Genomic DNA, 18,235 nt, shown 5'->3' on the forward strand with positions numbered 1-18,235 from the left:
TTTTTTTTACAAAATAATTTAAGTATAATTTATTTATGCAAATGCAATTGTATACATGCATTGTACCATATTAAATTATACCTTGAAACTAACTGAAATCTCTGTTTTGCTTCAGAAAACACCAAGCCCTACTGGAAAACAACAACAAAAAATCACTACACACATACATAGCCCAGTCACATCCAACCTAAATTTCAATTGGATTGAAACCTACAAACACTATTCTACTGCTCACAAATTCATGTTTACTACAACCTTTTTGCCACTCAAAATAAGCTTTCCTTGACAAAAGAGAACTAGTTGCTTCCAGCTGGCTTAGTAATAAAAACTAAAGGTGCTGTGATGTGACATATCACACTAAAAATTCCATTTTCACACACTTAACTATATAACAATTTATCTAAGGGCATTTTGGCTCTAAGCAACCCATGCCACGTACAATATGAACTACTTTGGATAACATATTTATACAACCCATTTCCCTCCCACGAATATTCAATGAGATTTTCTACAAATTCATCAATCAGTGAGATAAATATATTTATATATTATTTCTATACAATGTAACCCTGTTCCTGGTAGTAATCTGCATTTTAAGTGCAGCTAGCAAAACTTGCCTTGTCGACTCATCACCAACTTCATATAAATTAAATGATATATACGCCTTGCCATAAACACCGAGCTACTTGTCAAAGCAATATTATTTATGCCGATCAAGCATGTTTTACCCTTTCAATGTTTTATCTTCTTTCTCTAAATACCCATTTATTTTGCTACTAATATTTGAATAAAAGTGTTCAAAACACACATTTTGCAAAGAAATCTGATCAACTTAAAAAGCTGCAAGAAATGATTGGATCAAAACTGAGAAATGTACACTAAAAACATAAAATTCATTTCGTATATTTACAAAGTGAAATTGTGACAAATATCAAAAGAGAGTTATGGTACTTCACTTTTAAACTCTAATAGAGATTTAGCTGTAAGTACCTTACTAAACAGAGGGCCACATCAACTTTCATACAAGAAGACCACAAAAAATACCATTTAGAAAATATACGATTCAGACAACCTATACAAAAAATACATTACTACTAACAGTGTACTTTCAACTTGAAGGTAGCTGCCTTTTTTGGCAGTCTCTCACCACCTTCCTCAAAATTTACTAAAATTATCAACGTTAAGTTGCAGCTACTGTGAAATCATTCAAATATAGTTCTGAGAACACTTTACATTACAAGTCTTTTTTCATACTAAATTGGCTAAGTGCTGTCTCTGTTCCATTGAGAGATTTGTTGGAATCTCCACATCAAAAGTCACTATCATATCACCTCTTTTCCCAGGAATTTTCGGAAGAGGAAGACCTTCACCCGGAATTCTTTTCTGTGTTCCTGGCTGTATGACTTCATTTAATTGTACAGATAACACTCTCCCATCAATGGTTGGAATCTGTAGGAGGCACCCAACGAGAGCGTCACGTAGACTAACCTTTGTAGTGTAAAGAAGGTTGTTTTCCGCATCTCTTTTAAAATACTGGTGGGGTTTATCCCCAATTACAAATATAAGGTCCGCAGGTATTTTGCCTGGTTTCTGGTCACCATGTCGCTCAAAAGTCACTTTCGTTCCTGCCTTCCAGCCAGGTTTTATCTCTATTGCAAGGATTTTTTCTTCGCGTGATGTCCCTCCAGTCGGAGTTAAGACCTGTCTGCTTATTTTAAGTCTTTTTGTACATCCAGTTGCAAGCTCCTCAAGGCTTACTTGAATGTTTGTTTCGATGGCAGGATCTTGTACAGTCTGTTTTTTAAATGGATCCGGACAAGGAAAGTCAAAGTCATCACCAAAACGTTTGAAGCCAGTTGATGATGAAGAAAATTGTGAGGTACTAAACATGCGGGAAAAATCTGAGTTTAAGCCATCAAAGAAATCTGTTGAAGGAAAAAATAAAATCAATCAATCAATGCTAAAATAAAAATTCTTTTTACAAGATAGGAACTGAAATAGCCAACAGATTGTTAGCTCTTTTAGTCCTGAATCATCAAAAATCACTGGGAAAATGGACAAAAATGTTATTACTGTTGAAAGAGAACAAAGCTAAACAATTACTAGTAATTACACAGTATTTATCCCTAACACTTTATGGAATTGTGGTAAAAATCTCAAAATCATTGGCTAAAATATCCACCTTGCCCTGTCATCTTGTACGAAGATTTGCAAATATACAAACACTCAAGGCAGAAGTGGATTTGTCCTAACGCTATCTGATCTTGTTATTCCACAAGGATAAACACAACAGATGAACAGAACAAATCTTCCAAACCGCTTTTAATTAACAGTTCAAAGGGATGTTCTTCTGACCATCGCTTTGCCGAGGAACAAAAGAAAAATGTGCCACGTATTGAAACTAAAATTTCCAATATCGAGCAGTGCAATTGTCTTAATCAAGCTGTAACATGCTTTTACCCAGACAATAAATGGAAGGTTCCAGAAAAAAAGAAGTTATGTATTCATTTGAAAATTTCATTATCACAACCAAATTTTAATGACAATCACTTGAAATTTGCCGTCTTTTTCAATCATTTTATTCAAATTGTCCCAAAAACTGTCATAATATTCACAAGCGGATCATAATTTGGTATCAAAACTGTTTGTCTTTTGTTAGGGAGTGTGGCTGTAGATGGTTGTAGAAGATCTTCTGATGACAGGGTGTACAATTTTCACACCCCTTGATAGATTGTATCACTGAAACAATTACAAAGCTATGAAAGAAATGAAAGTCATTATCCAAATGCATAAGAAAAAGATCTCAGAAACACACCAATTCACAACTGCTTTCTAGCATAAGTTTAGAAACATGCAAAATTCAAAGAGATTTGTTTTTCCAGTGACAAATAAAGCGAACAGACAAATATAAAATGCATGTTAATGGTTGACCGAAAATTCCAGAAAAAATTGGATATGCATGAAAAACGACAAACACGCCAAAAGTTTAGCGAGGAAATTTGTGATGAAAGCCATAAACTTCTGTTCAAAACCAATTTGGTGCTCGATTTACTAGTTTTAGCCAAAATTTAAAGAAAGTTACTATTTTGTTAGGTAAACAGTTTAAAACAGACGAGAAGAAGATAGCGAGCAGACTTCTGTTCCACTTGAACGAGTTTCGCGAAGACCTCTTTGTGAGAAAATTAATAATAACATCTTGATCTGTACGTCAAACACTTTAATACCAAGAAAGTACGTAATAACTACGATATCATTTTATCCCGATAAATGCTTCGTGCTAATCAACGAGAAACAAAGCCAGCCATTGTTTATCCCTCTTTGTTTTGAACGCGTAAATTCGAAGAGTTCATCGTTTTTTGGCCAGACAGCAATTTTTTTTGCTTGATTTGAACAAAGTTAATACTTGTCAAGATCCTAATAAAAAAAACCGTGAAATAAGCTTTAAAATTCAATGCTACTGGCTTAAAACTCGCCCAATATAAACGCGACCAAAAATAGAAGTTTCTAGAAAAACGAACAGCAGATATTGACTCGAGAGTTTCATGACGGAGCTTTTCTTTAATATGTATTTATAAGAAGGACAAATTCGGAGATTTATACCAGACCCAAAGTACATGTCACCTAATTCGAAGTAGAAAAGCGATGTCTTAATACTTGAGCTTAATAGCTCTGGGTAAAATGTAACAGTTACGTTCGTACCGCTCGGTTTACTTAAAATATATAATTGGTCTCTCCCCGAGGATACTATTTGGAAGCCCGAAAAATGGGCAACTAAAAGCTGTCTTAGGAAACGAAAATTGTAAAATTATAAAAAAGCGACAAACCAGTTACATACCTGTGAATGGGAAATCGGAATCGTCGCCAAAAACGTCGCGGAAAATTGTCACAGGATCCCCGAAGAAACCAAAACCAAACCCGCCTTCGTTCTTGAGCCCTTCCTCGCCATACGCATCGAATATTTGTCGTTTGTTAGAGTCTATTAAGACTGTATAAGCCTCGGATACTTTCTTGAACTGTTCCTCTGCTCCCTGGCTTTTGTTCTTGTCCGGGTGAAACAGAAGAGCTTGCCTTTTGTAAGCTTTCTTGATGTCTTCGGACGAGGCATTTCGCGGAACACCAAGTACGGAATAGAAATCTCTCCCCATATACGCCACCTATTCGCTCCAAACTAAGCTCTCGGGATATAAAATCACTTGTTCCCTTTCAATAGAATAGTAGTTAAGCAGAAATGCAACTCAGCAGAATGTGTGAACACCGAGCCGTTTCGAAATCCTTCGCCAACTGAACACAATCGTCTTCATTTCCCAAAGGCGATCGAAGGTTCCAGAAACTGTAATCGCTATGCAACCGCCCGTGAAAGAAACTATTTAGACGCGCGGGGGAGCCCACGGGTTCATACCGGCGGTCACAAATTAAAAACTCGTACCCGTTTTAACTTTCTCCTTCTTAAAACACACCAAAAGCTTTAAAATATAGTTTCCAAAAAGTAAGCGATCTGAATGTGATCTTTTAAACGATAACAGCCCATTCTTTCCCGTCAAGAACGACTGTCAATTTCTTGCCTTTCCCACCCCTGGTTATTTTTGCCTTCGCATCTGCTCCCAGCTGGATACCGCAACACATCGCCGGCTGCGGTCACGAAAGATGAACGTTCTCGAATTTGTATTTGTACTGTGGAAGGTTTATTTGTTTCTTTACCGCCGTTTGTCCTTCTAGAAACTAATTTGCGTTTTGATACGCGTGACTTGCGAGGGCAAACACGACCATACACGTGTTTTGGTAGCACACGGCATCGTTTCAATTTTAATTTTTTTAAAAATATTTGAAAACATGGCGTCCGGTGGAGGAGATAGGGACAGAATTCCACAGTTTACTTCATCGAACTATGAAATCCCATCGTGGCAAATAGAGTGGAATAAGCCATGGTATCAACAGTTTGAAGAGAAAAGAAATACTCAAAGCAAGTACAATTCTAGAGGACATCTTTTGAACTGTAAGTGTTCGCTATGCGAGGAAGATTTGGAGTCGGCATTTAGCCCTGAACCGAGTGATGTCACACACCTTTTTGAACTATCTAAAGAACAGAGCAATCAAGAAACATTCCCTTCGAAGGAGAAGCAGGAAAACCCGCAGAACCAAACAAAAGAGCGTGTTATTTTATTCTCGGATTTACCGGAAGTTACACCGTCAACGTCAGCGTCTACTGCAAGCGAAGAAGGGAGCACTGGTTGTGCGTCAACGGGAACAAGTTCAAACCCCTCTGGCGCGTTCGAGAGCTCTTCTGACGTTGACACTGACGCTTTATTTAACAGCATTGGTTCTTTTTCTGCAATCCAATCGATATCGGATCGCGTTACAGACTTACAAACGCAGGTAAGTCGCTTCTCAGGGGAGAAGGACAGCCGAGAATTTATAGTCTTACGGGGGTTGCTTGTCGCGACTCTGGCCGAACTGAACCGAATCGACGCCATTGGGATAAGGTGGCTTCAACAGGCGAAACATATCGCCATGGAATCAATCCACGATCTTCTAACGCAGTTAAAGAGCAAAATCAAGGAGGAAGACGATTATTGACGATTGGAAGCCTTCTCGTGATTGAGCGCACGCTTCGAATGCCTTTTGTTTTATCAGGCTAATTAATTTAGCGATAACATCCGGTTCACCACAATGCATTTGCTCCTCGAGAAGTTTCGAAAACGTGATGATGAAAACATCTGAAGCATGGCTTCCCCTTTCAAACACCGCAGGGCATAGCGGGAGGGCCAGCGACTATTCTCTAGATGCACAATGTAACGAAAGATGGAGACTGTTTATGGAGCTAAATTAATATTTTGTTCGACCTAGCTGACCCCTCTCAGGGGTGGACGTGCTATAAATGTTCCCCTCCCCGTGGATTTGAATAAAATTACTAGATGTACACGTGAGGAACCAAGAAACTCGTGGATTTGCATTGAAAAAAAATATAAGAAAGTAAACGAAGAATTTTCAGGAAAATTCCTTGCGTTTTTGTTTAATACTGGAAAAAAAAGGGGAAAAAGATTTTTCTGGATAAAGTAAATTGCCATATTTTGTTGTATGCAGTCTTCGATTGCAGACGGATTTCAGAAAGATTTGAGGAATTCCATACGCGTTCAAATTTGACTGAAAATATTTGAGACAAGGCATCCTCGGAGACCCAAAGGCAGTTAATGGGGTGAAACGAGGAATAAACCGGGCAGCAATCGTAACGGCGAAAGCTTCTTTTGTCGCTACGATTTCTGCCTGGTTTATTCCTCTTTTTTTTAAAAAAATCTTAAATTACATAACTCGAGTGGTTTCTTACATAACTACCGTTATGTAATCATTCTCTCCAAGTAAGTGAATGTAAAAGCAGGTGTTATGTCAGTGGGGTAGGAGGAGGGGGTGGTGCTTATCAGCAGGAATCTTTGTACTTCAAAAATGTTTGGGTTTGTAATTTTTCGTCATAAATTATTTTTCGAAGGAATTTTCATAAACTTTCTAAACTAGGTGGAACAGACTAATAATAGTACCTTATTCTTACTAATTTTCGCGCCTACTTAATTTTTCGTGAAAACTCGGAAGCGAGTATTAAATTCGCAATTGCAAGAAAACTTGGAGCAAAAGTGTATTAAATTTCCTGATTTTGTCAGTGTTTTCTGGATCAGTCATCAATGACTAAGGAACAACTGGAAATATACAAAGGTCGGGTTCAATATGTAACTACAAGGAGCCTGCAAATGGAAACTTTGGTGACTGTACTAAAGAGGTTTTGGCCGATTTACAACCTGAAGAAAATGGTAATCAGAGGAAGGGTGTTCGTCGAAAACAAGATGGAAAGATATTTTCAAGGAAGGATAGTTGCAGTTCCAAACATTTAAAATTTATATTGGTTTGATACAAAATATGGTATTAATTTTCGCGTGTTTAAATTTTGCGCAATGTTTTTTTCGCGTGTATTAAATTTCACGATTAATTTCAAATTGCGAAAATCGCAAAAATTAGAACTTGCGTAAAATAAGTACGAATGAGGTAATTGAAACACACACAAAAAACAGGTTATAATTTAGTTTGGTGTGGTGAAGGGGGGAGGGGAGGTCCTTATCTGAAATCGCAAGCCTATTTTCATCCAAATCATGAATCTGGCATCTTTTTTTAGACCATTTCATGAAGCAAATATTTAATATTACTCAGCTGAAGAAAATAAGCATTGACTGATATGTTAATTTGCATGCATTCACCTTTCAAATTTACGAAATAACAGCAGGCAAGAAAATAATCTTCAAGAATTTAACACACAGATTTAAATTTACAAAACATGTTTCGGATGCCCTTCATCTATCTTCACTTGCAAACAACAGTAGATCGACTAACAGTATCACACTGATTAGCGGTCTACTGTTGTTTGCATCTGAAGATGTCATGAAACATGTTTTGTAAATTAAAATCTTTGTGTTTATTCTTGAAGTTTATTTACCTTTCAATATGCCTAGTAGCAAGACTTTAGTGCGATCACAGTGTGATACAAGTCCTAAAATGCAAAAATTTAGCCAAGAGGATGCGTCTTCCATACAAGATCAGTCTTTGGCTTCATTCGTGCCGTTCGTCAAGTTTGGTTAACTACCGTGAATTAAGCTATGAGTAGATAATTAATTTTGAGCCATAATCATGTTCATGGTCCTCACAAATAACACAATCATGCATCATACTGGCCTCAGGCAATTCACAGATTATTGCGGGCCCAAGAGAGGCCCGCAACCCTAATCTTGACAGTGACCAGCGGATTGCGTATTACGCGTGCGCGCCACGTTTATAAAGACCAGCTGCAAAGCGGAAGTTGAAAATTTTGTTCTTCCACAAAGAACGATCAGAATGCGAAAAATGTGTCAATCACAACAGATTGTCGAAACACCGGAAGTTGAAAATCTGTTCTTCAAGAACAATGTGTCAATCTCAACAGTGTGTCACATAAGATCGAGGCTTCTGCCACATGGAAGATTGAAAACATTACGTTTTGCAGGCGTTGTTTCGGCGTTGGTTTTGAGAAGATTTACTGTGATTGCATTACAGATAAACCACGGCAAAACGAATGATTCCAACAACGATTGATCTCGAAAAATCCCTTACAACACTGACAACATAGCGAGTTCACCGACCGAGGAAAATCGCGTCTCAATTACACCGCATGTTCGATAAAATCATGCATTCCTTGCGTGACGCGCTACTCGGAATAACTGTCTCTTGTCCAGTGATTTTATCGACACCGTCTGAGAAATTTTCGCGACCTGTTGGAATTATTGCTGTGAACTGAGGTGACTTAAGTTATTTGTTCTTCCACCATGAACGGCTACAATGCAAAAGGATCCGAAATTGTGTCGTTCAATTAGGAAGTTGAGAATTTTTTCCTCCACAAAGAACGATTAGAATGCGAAGTGTTAATCACAAAAGTTTGTCTAATGAGATCGACGCTTCTGTCACATGGAAGGTGAAGGTGACAGTGAAGGATCTTTAAGTGCATCTAGGCCCGCACTTTCTAACCTGTGGTTACCACTAGTTTTTAAAGATAATTGAGTGTTTTCCCGGGGGGGGGTCTTTTGGGGGGGGGGGGTTTTTTTTAAAAAAAATAAAAAAAAAATTTTTTTTTTTTTTTTTTTTTAAAATATACCGGAGAGAAGAAACCCCCCCCCCCCCCCCCGCTGTTTTCATGACTGTTGCGTGCTATTTTTGCTCAAATTACGTGTCACACATAACGCCTTTACTACCCTGTTAGTTGTCATGTGAAATTTGTTACAAGTCTATAAGCATACTGTAAATGACACAAATAATCATTAGGTCAACAACAAAGGGCTTTAATAAAATTAGTGGAAGACCAGGGGCTTATATATATTTGGGCTTATATTTTATTTTTGCTTCAGAGATTTGGTAAGATTCATTTTTTTTTTTGGGGGGGGGGGATTGGGGGGGGGGGGGGCTCGATCATTATTGTAATTTTACAGTATTTTGATTTAGCTCTAAATTAAAAGAATGACATACAGGTAATCTATTTTGATTGTGATTTATTGCATGCTCAGTTGAAAGTTTTGGAGGGTAAGAGTAGAATAGAGGCCTAGGAACTAGGCAAGGTCCTGAAGGGGGTATAAAATCCCATTTCCCAGCCCAAATTTTGCCAAAATCCCATTTCCCAGCCTATTGCATGTTTTCCGACTTTCCAAATCCCAGTTCCATATAAATATCAATATATAAATAGTTGCCAAAATTTTAACGGTCATACTTTTGAAAATGTATGAAGCTTAGCATACGAAACGTCAAGTTTATGAAAATGCGATTTTTCATAATGTTTATCACCGCTGTTTGTGTTACTACCATTTTCGAGCGACCGTGAAAGGCAAACTTTTTTCCGCGTTTTTTTAAGGGTAAAACATTCAAGTTTGACTAGGCAAACCGTCGCGTTTTTCAACTGAACCAATTAACGTTTGGAGCGTCAACATGTCAAGTTTGACAGCGCCGCCGGTGTGTTTCTGCACATGAAACAATGGTTTTGAAAACTTTTGCGTCGACTTTTTATATTTCTTCAATGAATATGGACCGGCAGAAAAGGGCGGCTTTACATTTCTGGCAATTTTTGTGACAGCGATCAGCGATTGTTTATTTTTTTTTTGATTATCGAGAGTATTTTTTACGTTAAACAACGTTAAATGGTTTACTTGTAAAACGCGACAGTTTGTCTAGACAAACTTGAATGTTTTACACGTGAGAAAACGCAGAAAAAAGTTTGCCTTTCACGGTCGCTCGAAAATGGTAGTATATTTTTAATCCAGTTCTACTGTTTAGTTCTTTGTGATTCCCTGTCTCAGTGATCCAAATCCCTTTTTTCCAGTGAACATTTTCCCAATGCAAATCCCAGTTCCCATTTAATTCCTTCACGCCCCTCTCTAGAAGATGGGCATTATTCGTTCAAAATTTTACTTGATTTGGGTGTTTTCTTCTGTCAGAGCAACTAACCAGTAGAAACGTTTCGGTTATGTAATTCATGCATACCGTATTTACTCGAATAAGCGCCGCGGCGCTTATTAAATTTTTCGCGCCTCAAGTGCGGCGCTAATATTCCAGGGCGGCGCTTATTTAAAATTTTGCACGCCACAAAGAATCTAATCTAATACATTAACTGAAAATAGCGTCTTCTGATTGTCAGCATTCGACTCTTGCTGAAGAGAGAAGTGGCGCTAGCTGTCCAGAACTACGTATTGTTAGCATGTTGGATAGAAAAACTAATGGGCGAGCGGTAAAACAATCACGTTGAACTGAAAAACATCGCTTTTAATGGAAAGAAATGTCCAAGTTTGTTTTAGAGTTGCTTTGTAGTGCTTTTTTTAGTTAAACAGAATTCCTCGAATATGCACCGCATCGGGACTGCGGCGCTTATTCGGGGGCGGCGCTCGTAACTCTTTTGTTTGCGCTTATTCGAGGGCGGCGCTTATTCGAGTAAATACGGTAGGCTATGAGCATAATTGGGAGAGAAGAGGAATCAGCCTTAATACCAAGCTTAAAGGCTACCGTGCTGTGGTCCTCACCACCCTACTCTACGGCTGCGAAGCCTGGACTGCGTACAGACGGCATGAGAAGCTGATCAACCACTTCCATCTGAGGTGCCTCCGAAACATTCTCCACATTCGCTGGCCGAATAAAGTCCCGGACACAGAAGTACTGAAGCAGGCCGACCTTCCCAGCGCCATAACCATCATGCGCAAGGCCCAGCTGAGATGGGCAGGCCACGTCTCTCGCATGCCAGACGATCGCATTCCAAAGCAGCTCTTCTACGGAGAACTCTGCTCTGGCAAGCGCATAGGCGTACGGGCCGGGGGGGGGGGGGGGCAGGGGGGCTGCAGCCCCCCCCCCCCAAATTTTGGGCAACTCATATTTTTTGGGCAGCAAGAGAAATTTGGGCAACGCCAGTTTTTAAAGAAGTTTTCTTCTTCGAAGAGATAGATATTTTAACCTGAAGTCGGTGAGTTAAATAAAGCCAGTTAAATTCACATGAGACAATGGTATCTTAGCACCTGATGAGTTTCTGGTTAATAGTAAAGGGGGTCATTTGTTGATATACATATTTGTATTTTTTTTACTGTTAGGCACTGTACTGCAAATATCTGTCACAGTTAAACACCTGATAAAGAAAGCTTCTCCGCGTTGCTAAATTTTACAAAATCGACGGCGAGATTCTGGAAGCCGAGCAGAAAATGTGCGCGAGTTTTCGTCGTGTGTGCGGATTTGGCTGCATGACTGTTTCAGAAATACTGGAGACAATGCAAGAGAATGATCTATTTGATAAGTTTCCAGAGTTTCCTTACGTGGTTCATATCCATGGAGTGATACCTGCTACGTACATCGTGTTCTGCAGAACGATCATTCAGTGCGTTGCACAGATTGAAAACTTACATCCGCAGCACCTGAGCGGGGCGACAACGTGTCAGTGAGGCCAAGTAAAAAAAAAAAAAAAAAACAAATGTTTCTCGTCCCCGCCCGCTTCATTTTTTGGGGCCGCCTCTCTTTTTTCATTATTTGTTTTTGGCAAAGTTAGAACGAACAAAAACCAACAATGTTTACTTTCACTTTGTACGGAGTAAGACATGGCGCTAGGTCCGTACTGGATAGGTCAATTACCTTGCAGGATTTATTTTGGAAGTTCGCTTCTGGCCTGGAGAATTTGACGATGGAGAAAAAACATCGATATTCGAACAACACAGGTATGGAATGCAACAAATAATAAATAATTAAAGCATAACAAAAAATGCGCGCGCCCGCTCTCTTTTTATAGAAATCCGGACGAGAAACATTTGTATGTGTTTTTTTACTTGGCCTAAATTATTACTTGTCGTCGCACTTGTATTAGCATTTAATGGGCATATTCCAACTCTGTAGTCAACAATGACATTGATCGTGTTGTTAATATCTTCGGCCGTCGAAATGGTAGAGACAGCTATTTCTTTTAACGTGCTTTATGACCTCATGTGATCATGATAGATCCTTATGTAAGAATTTTTCACTTCATTTGTAAGCCTATGTTAGTGCATTGTATGACCCTCTTTTCTTCTCGACTGTTTCGTAAAAATTTGGGTAACTTGCGAAAATTTTTTTGGGCAAATGTCTCGCCGCCCCCCCGTGGCAAAAAATTGCCCGTACGCCTATGGGTAAGCGCACAGTTAACGTTGGAGGGCAACGAAAGCGCTACAAGGACAGTCTGAAAGTCTCCAGGGGCGGATCCAGGATTTCAAAAGGGGGGGGGGGGGGGTGGATGACAGACCATTAGGGCCTAACCCTAACCCTAACCCTAACCCTAAGTGGCGGCAGACGGCGAAACGTGGCGTAACAACAACCAGACATGAGCGAGAGCTAATTTTTTTTCTTTATTTATTTTCTATTTCAAATAAAGTGACATTTCGATTTTTTTTTACTGAAAAATGGGGGGGTGGATATCCACCCTATCCACCCCCCTGTATCTGCCGCTGGTCTCCCTAAAAGACTTTAACATCAGCACTGAGTCCTGGGAGTCTCTTGCCTCCGACAGACCCTCCTGGCGCCAATGCATCACCAAAGGAGCCCAGGCAGCAGAGAAACGCAGGTCCCGTCAAGCCGAGGAGAAGCGAGCAGCACGCAAGGGAAGAGCCGTCAGCACAAACAGCACAGCCACTACCCACTTCTGCTCCACATGTGGGAGAGGCTTCCTTGCCCAGATTGGCCTTATCAGCCATCTCCGGACTCACCAAAGAATCTAGATGTCTTATGGTCATCCTCGAATACGGTAGACGAACAACAACATGAGCATAATTTAAACAAAAGATTGTGGACCTTCCAACATAAATCGATGCATCTCGTTTTGCTCCTTTGAAGTTTTCCAGGTTTCAAAACCATTTCCCTTTGTGCAAGCACAGTTCCAAGAAAATAGTGCCCGTTTCCCGATAACACGGGCGCCGAAGGTGCGAGCCTGTTGGGGGTCCGGGGGTATAGTTCCCCGACTAAAGGTTTTAGATAAACTGTCATTTCTGGGTATTTTGAGACACTCGTACAAGAGGTTGACCGATTACCCTGAAACGGTGGAAACCGGCCTGAAACCGCGCTTGCTATGGTTGAATGAACTGTGTAGGGTTTGATTACAGCCGGAGTTAGTATGTGACCTGCCTCGTCCCCAGTCGCTCGCGATCGTTGGGAGAAACGTTAGTTAATCATTGAGGAAAGCGAGGGCGAAGGGATACACCCATACTTCCCATCACCCACCGCTCGCGCTTCGCGCTCGCTCCCAATCCCCCTACTCGCGCTTCGCGCTCGCTCCCTGCCTCTCTCCAAAACCCGCGCGGCCTTGGAAAAGCCTGTGGAGGAGGCAGGTATGTGACTGCATCTGTCAGTTGCGAGTCTTGCTCTCTGTTATGTTTTTCAATCACTTCTCCGAAAACCTTGCTTTATACCAGGCCTTTAATTAAAGAATGAAGAGAGAATTGTTGAATAGTTCCGTTGGTTACAGTTATATCTTATGTTCATCTTTGAGTAATTAGCGTATAGTTTCTCCCAAATGAAATTAAAGGGACGGGAATGCTCATCGTCTCGCTTACGGGTGAAATTTATGAATTTGATTCTCACTTTGGGTGTTCAGGACAGAACGCCAATATTTTTAGCCGTCAAGGTCTTGTTTAAGATTGCGCATGAAGAAATAAAAATCCACTGTCGCACCGTCTGGGGGGGCTAGACCGATCGGGCATGAAAAATGGTCTCTTTCAGAGACGAAAACAAGTTTGAGCCACGCCCAGATTGATCTTCATTCGGGCTTTTTAAAATTCAAACTTGCCTACGAGTTCCCCTGTCCCTTTCATATGCCCCCCCCCCCCCCCGTCCCGGACGGTTTCATCTCTTTCGCGACCTTCTGACAAGAAGAGATTCAACTAGAAACTTGAAAATCTTGCTTGGGTTGCGTCTGCGAACAAAGACGAACCGCATTTACATTTTTCCGCAGATGTGAGATGTCCATACATTTTCTCTATTTTATTTTACGGTAAAGCCAGTTCAATTCACGCCCGTTGCATTGGCCTAGGTGAAGTTACGCGACAGTGAAAATTCATCTTGATATAAAAGACGCAGTAACTCCTGTTCGCTTGACGTCCCTATGACATCATTAATCAATCAAAGCGGCGTAAATTCCTTGTTGAATGTTCTTTGAATATACCATCAAAAGGAAGACCTGTTTCACTTTTATAAGTTATTCAAAGAGAATGAATTCTTTTCTCGCTCACTTTTCTCGATGGATTTTAGCCACACTTGTGGTTCTTGGAGCAGTCGTTCAGTCAGGTAAAGTTGAGTTCTTTCTTTTCGATTACTTTACGAATATTTCAAGCAACAACTTGCTATTAATAAATTAAGTTTAACTGTAGAAACTATGCTGTTTGATAGCACAAGTAGACTCGGATGTTCATTGCTTCTTATTACGATCCCTTGTATTATTTCAGAATCATTTTCTTTCACGCAGAAGCCTCCACGCATAGTACGCGTATTGGAAGGGACCAGAAAAACTCTCATATGGGATTTCACAGCCTCTGCGAGTAAATATTTCGTCATAGTTAGTAGACAGAGGCCAGGAGAAACAGACGCGGAACGAATTGCAACGCGAAGCGAAAGTAGTTCGTTTAGTTATGTGAATGATTCTTACTATATGGACTACAATGTATCGCGCCCTGCAACGCTGCCGTTAAAGAACGTCCGAAGAGATGACAAATACGACTACATTGTCTCGATTCTCGACGAAAGCTTTGTGCAGCAACTGAGTGATCGAGTGACTGCTGAGGTAGTTGGTAAGTACAAACTTATAATTAGGGCCTTTTCACAGTTTATTTACTCTGCTTTGCCTGCGATAAGCTTAAAGGTGGATTTCCACTGACGCGTAATTTTTTACGTGCGTTAACGTCCGTGAAAAAATTTAGAGACAATGTATAAACGACTTGCGTAAACGTGTACGCAAGTCGTTCATACATTGTCTCTAAAATCAGATGGTAAGTAATTATCCGTGATAACACCAACAACAATTTCTTATCAGATCCCGAGAAAATGAATTTCAAAGTTCACAAGAACCATGTAAACTATAGTTAAAATCTCACGTGTAGCTATGATTTCCTTTTGATAAGTTATTTGAAACAGTAACACAGAAGTTTGCAATAATCGACAATAGGATGTAAAAATTTTGTCCAATTAATACTCGAAGACCTAATACGTTCACATTGCTGTAATACCATAGACACCCTTTTTAATTTTCGTGATTTTCTTTGAATAGTGTTTCGTTGTGGTAAGTTCCTTTGCATGCAGGTATCAATCCAAGTTGAATCAACACTCCACTGATATAATCTAAGCTTGTTTCTTGTGTATAACATGTATAAACGCTTCCCATAGTAAAAACTTATAAAGCTCTATGCGGCATGCTCAAGTTCGAATTCACTTGCCTCCAAGAACGCCAAGAACGCCGCTGCTCGACATCACTTGCCCGAAAAACGACCACATCACTCCAAACGAAAGAACACACTGGCCCTGTTCGAACGCAAAATTCAAGATCGCACACCTCAAAGCTCTCCATCAACAATCTCCATCTACATCAAGATTGCAACGTACTACCAACCTCAAGAACCCTCCGACATCACCTCCACGTCTCAACCCGCATCCACCCAAGTCATGTCCGGCTCTTTCCCGCCCGTTGCGTTCCGCTCGTTACTGTCACTCAACGCAACTTACTCTGCGATTTCTTATACTAATGTTTTTAAGATTATTCAGCTTATGATATATACAAATATATTTTAACATGTAAGCGCCAGAGCAGGCCTGGAAGGCGCAAAAAATATATTTATTACTATTATTATTATTTTTAAGTCAGTATGACGTCATTGAATGTGACGTACGTCAATATGACGTCATCGGTTAATGTACAAGCGATAGATAATATAACGATTATCCAGCGAACCGAAGAGTACTGGCAACTACAGGAATAAATATGGGACGTGAACAGAGATAGTGTTAAGCACAACAAGAAATGGCCGCGAAGAAAAATAAAATAATAATACTCCTGGAAAGTTAGAAAGGACTAATAGAAAATGTAAACGAAAAAGATAAATTTATTTTGGCGAGTTCTATTAGATTCAGTAAACAGACATCTTGGTCTGTGTAACACAGTTAAGGACGGACCATTATTTTTTTGGAAGCTACCTGTTTAAAAAATTTTGTTTTCAGTTCGATCGAGATGTGCTGTTGAATGAAATGCTTGCGTCTGCGGAAAACATAAAACTTCTTTTCTAAAAAATACCCTCAGTTGCAAATCATTTATCTATTCTAAGTCGTGGTAATAGGCTTTCTTCTGAAATTCTCGATTTCGAAACAAGGATGAGTCAACGTGTACAAATATCGTCTCATCAAAATACAGCAAGCTTAAAAAAGCTTAATTTAACGATTGACGTCAGTTTTTTATGCATCTGTCCTGTTATTGATGACAAATTGCGTCATAACATTGTTTAATAAAGTGTTATGGATGCACGAGCCGCAGGCGAGAGGAAATAGGACGCTTTATTTATTTTTGTGTGTATCTTTTTGTAGTAATTTTTATTTTTTTGGCACGAATGACCAAAAGTGACGAAGATTGAAACGGATGGCGATAATTGTTTTTGAAGTTGGGTTGATTAGTTTTCAAAGTTAATCACGTTTGCTTGTAACTTTTAATTATACGACTGGGGAGACGTATTTGGATACAATGAAGCTATGGTTTTGTAATTTTGATCCATATAAGTAATTTGGATTCTTTGCAAACATTAAGCTTCATAAAGAGTATTCGGCAAAATTTTTACAAATAAAATATACTTAACTCAGCAGTGACACAATCCCTTTAACGATTTTTCATTTTCTCTGCAGCTACTGCTGGAACACAAGAGCCACCTGATCCTAGTTCACCTGGATCATCAGGTCTCACAAAAAGTCAAATGTGGGGTATCATTGGAGGATGCATTGCACTTTTTCTCCTTATTGTCATTTTTGTCTGCTGCTACCTTTTCTGGAGATGGTTCTTTTATATTATAAACAAAAAATTTTAGCGGAAACTGTAAATGTAGTTTGAGCATTTTAATTCGAGTGCTGAAATATACCATGGCCTAAAAGCAATTTATACTGATACCACATAATGTTCGATATACTGCAAGGATCATTTCTTCACTTTACAGTAAAAACCCGCGAGTTAGAACCTAACATTTAAGAACCTGTTAGGCTAGAATTTGGAAACAGGTTCTTATTTTCTGAAATTGATTAAAAATGTTTACTTTTGAGAAAATAAGTTTGGACAAGGCATTACTGTACATGTATATAATGTTTGTTCTGAATGATAAGTGCGTTTGTATGTTTTTTGTATGAAAATTTATACAAGTAGTAGGTTCAATGTAATGTCAACAATATAACTTTTTCTTCAGGAAAAAAGAACCTATTAAGAACCTAAGTAGCCAAAATTTGTCTTAACTGCCTTTTATGTAAGAACCTGTTTAGGCTATATAACCTGGCAAAATTAGGTTCTTACTCGCAGGTTTTTACTATATTCAAGAAAATGTCAGACCGAAAACTTTGCAGTCCAATTCTGATAGGATCGATGATGGGAAGTGTTAACGTCTCAAGAATAAAGATTGGATTTTCCACTTTGTAATGTTGTGTAAACGCTAAGCTTGTTAAATGCTGAAATTTGTAAAAACACTGATTTTTTTTATTTTAACACGAAACATGTAGTCTAAACAAACAAATGCAATTACAAGGTGAAACACAAAAAGATTTTTTTTTCGTGATAACTGGGTTGCAGTCATAAGAAACAGCATTTGTAATTTACGAAATACAGTAGCAATGGGATACATTCATGGTTTCCATGGCAACGGGCACAAAAGGCTGGTCGCAGAAATATGACAAAATACTAATTTTTAGTATATTTGTAAAAGATTTAATCAACTTTGGGCGAGAGTTTCGTGATTTGCGTTAGAATTTTTACATCACTTGTATTTACAAAGCATCCCCACCGCCCCCTCGAAGAAACCCTTGCCCTATCTCCCTTATGCACCAGTTACCATCCAGGTAACGAGTAGTTTTAGAAAATTCCGATCTTTATCTTTAATTTGATACCAATTTTACTAGGTATAAAACTGATTTTTAATAAAGGGGGGTGTTATAAAAATCCATTTTTGGGGACTTGGCT

The 18,235-nt window shown here is 39.2% G+C and overlaps 3 protein-coding genes across 3 annotated transcripts; 2 read left to right on the forward strand and 1 right to left on the reverse strand.

The window, feature by feature from the left end:
* On the reverse strand, nt 1-4,628 carry LOC144658654 (dnaJ homolog subfamily B member 1-like). Its single transcript, XM_078519115.1, has 2 exons — nt 3,836-4,628; nt 1-1,925 (listed from the first exon to the last, which is right to left on the reverse strand). The coding sequence occupies exons 1-2, from the start codon at nt 4,143-4,145 to the stop codon at nt 1,249-1,251; spliced, it is 987 nt and encodes a 328-aa protein (XP_078375241.1). The 5' UTR covers nt 4,146-4,628; the 3' UTR covers nt 1-1,248.
* A 47-nt stretch (nt 4,629-4,675) lies between these two features.
* LOC144658655 (uncharacterized) lies at nt 4,676-5,994 on the forward strand. Its single transcript, XM_078519116.1, has one exon. The coding sequence runs from the start codon at nt 4,831-4,833 to the stop codon at nt 5,572-5,574; it is 744 nt and encodes a 247-aa protein (XP_078375242.1). The 5' UTR covers nt 4,676-4,830; the 3' UTR covers nt 5,575-5,994.
* Nucleotides 5,995-14,141: 8,147 nt separating this feature from the next.
* LOC144655966 (uncharacterized) lies at nt 14,142-17,273 on the forward strand. The gene is made up of 3 exons (XM_078516168.1): nt 14,142-14,331; nt 14,490-14,831; nt 16,924-17,273. The coding sequence occupies exons 1-3, from the start codon at nt 14,193-14,195 to the stop codon at nt 17,100-17,102; spliced, it is 660 nt and encodes a 219-aa protein (XP_078372294.1). The 5' UTR covers nt 14,142-14,192; the 3' UTR covers nt 17,103-17,273.
* Nucleotides 17,274-18,235: the final 962 nt, after the last annotated feature.

Source organism: Oculina patagonica, chromosome 6, assembly GCF_052425735.1.
Source record: "Oculina patagonica isolate OP01 chromosome 6, crgOcupat, whole genome shotgun sequence".
Lineage (NCBI taxonomy): Eukaryota > Metazoa > Cnidaria > Anthozoa > Scleractinia > Oculinidae > Oculina > Oculina patagonica.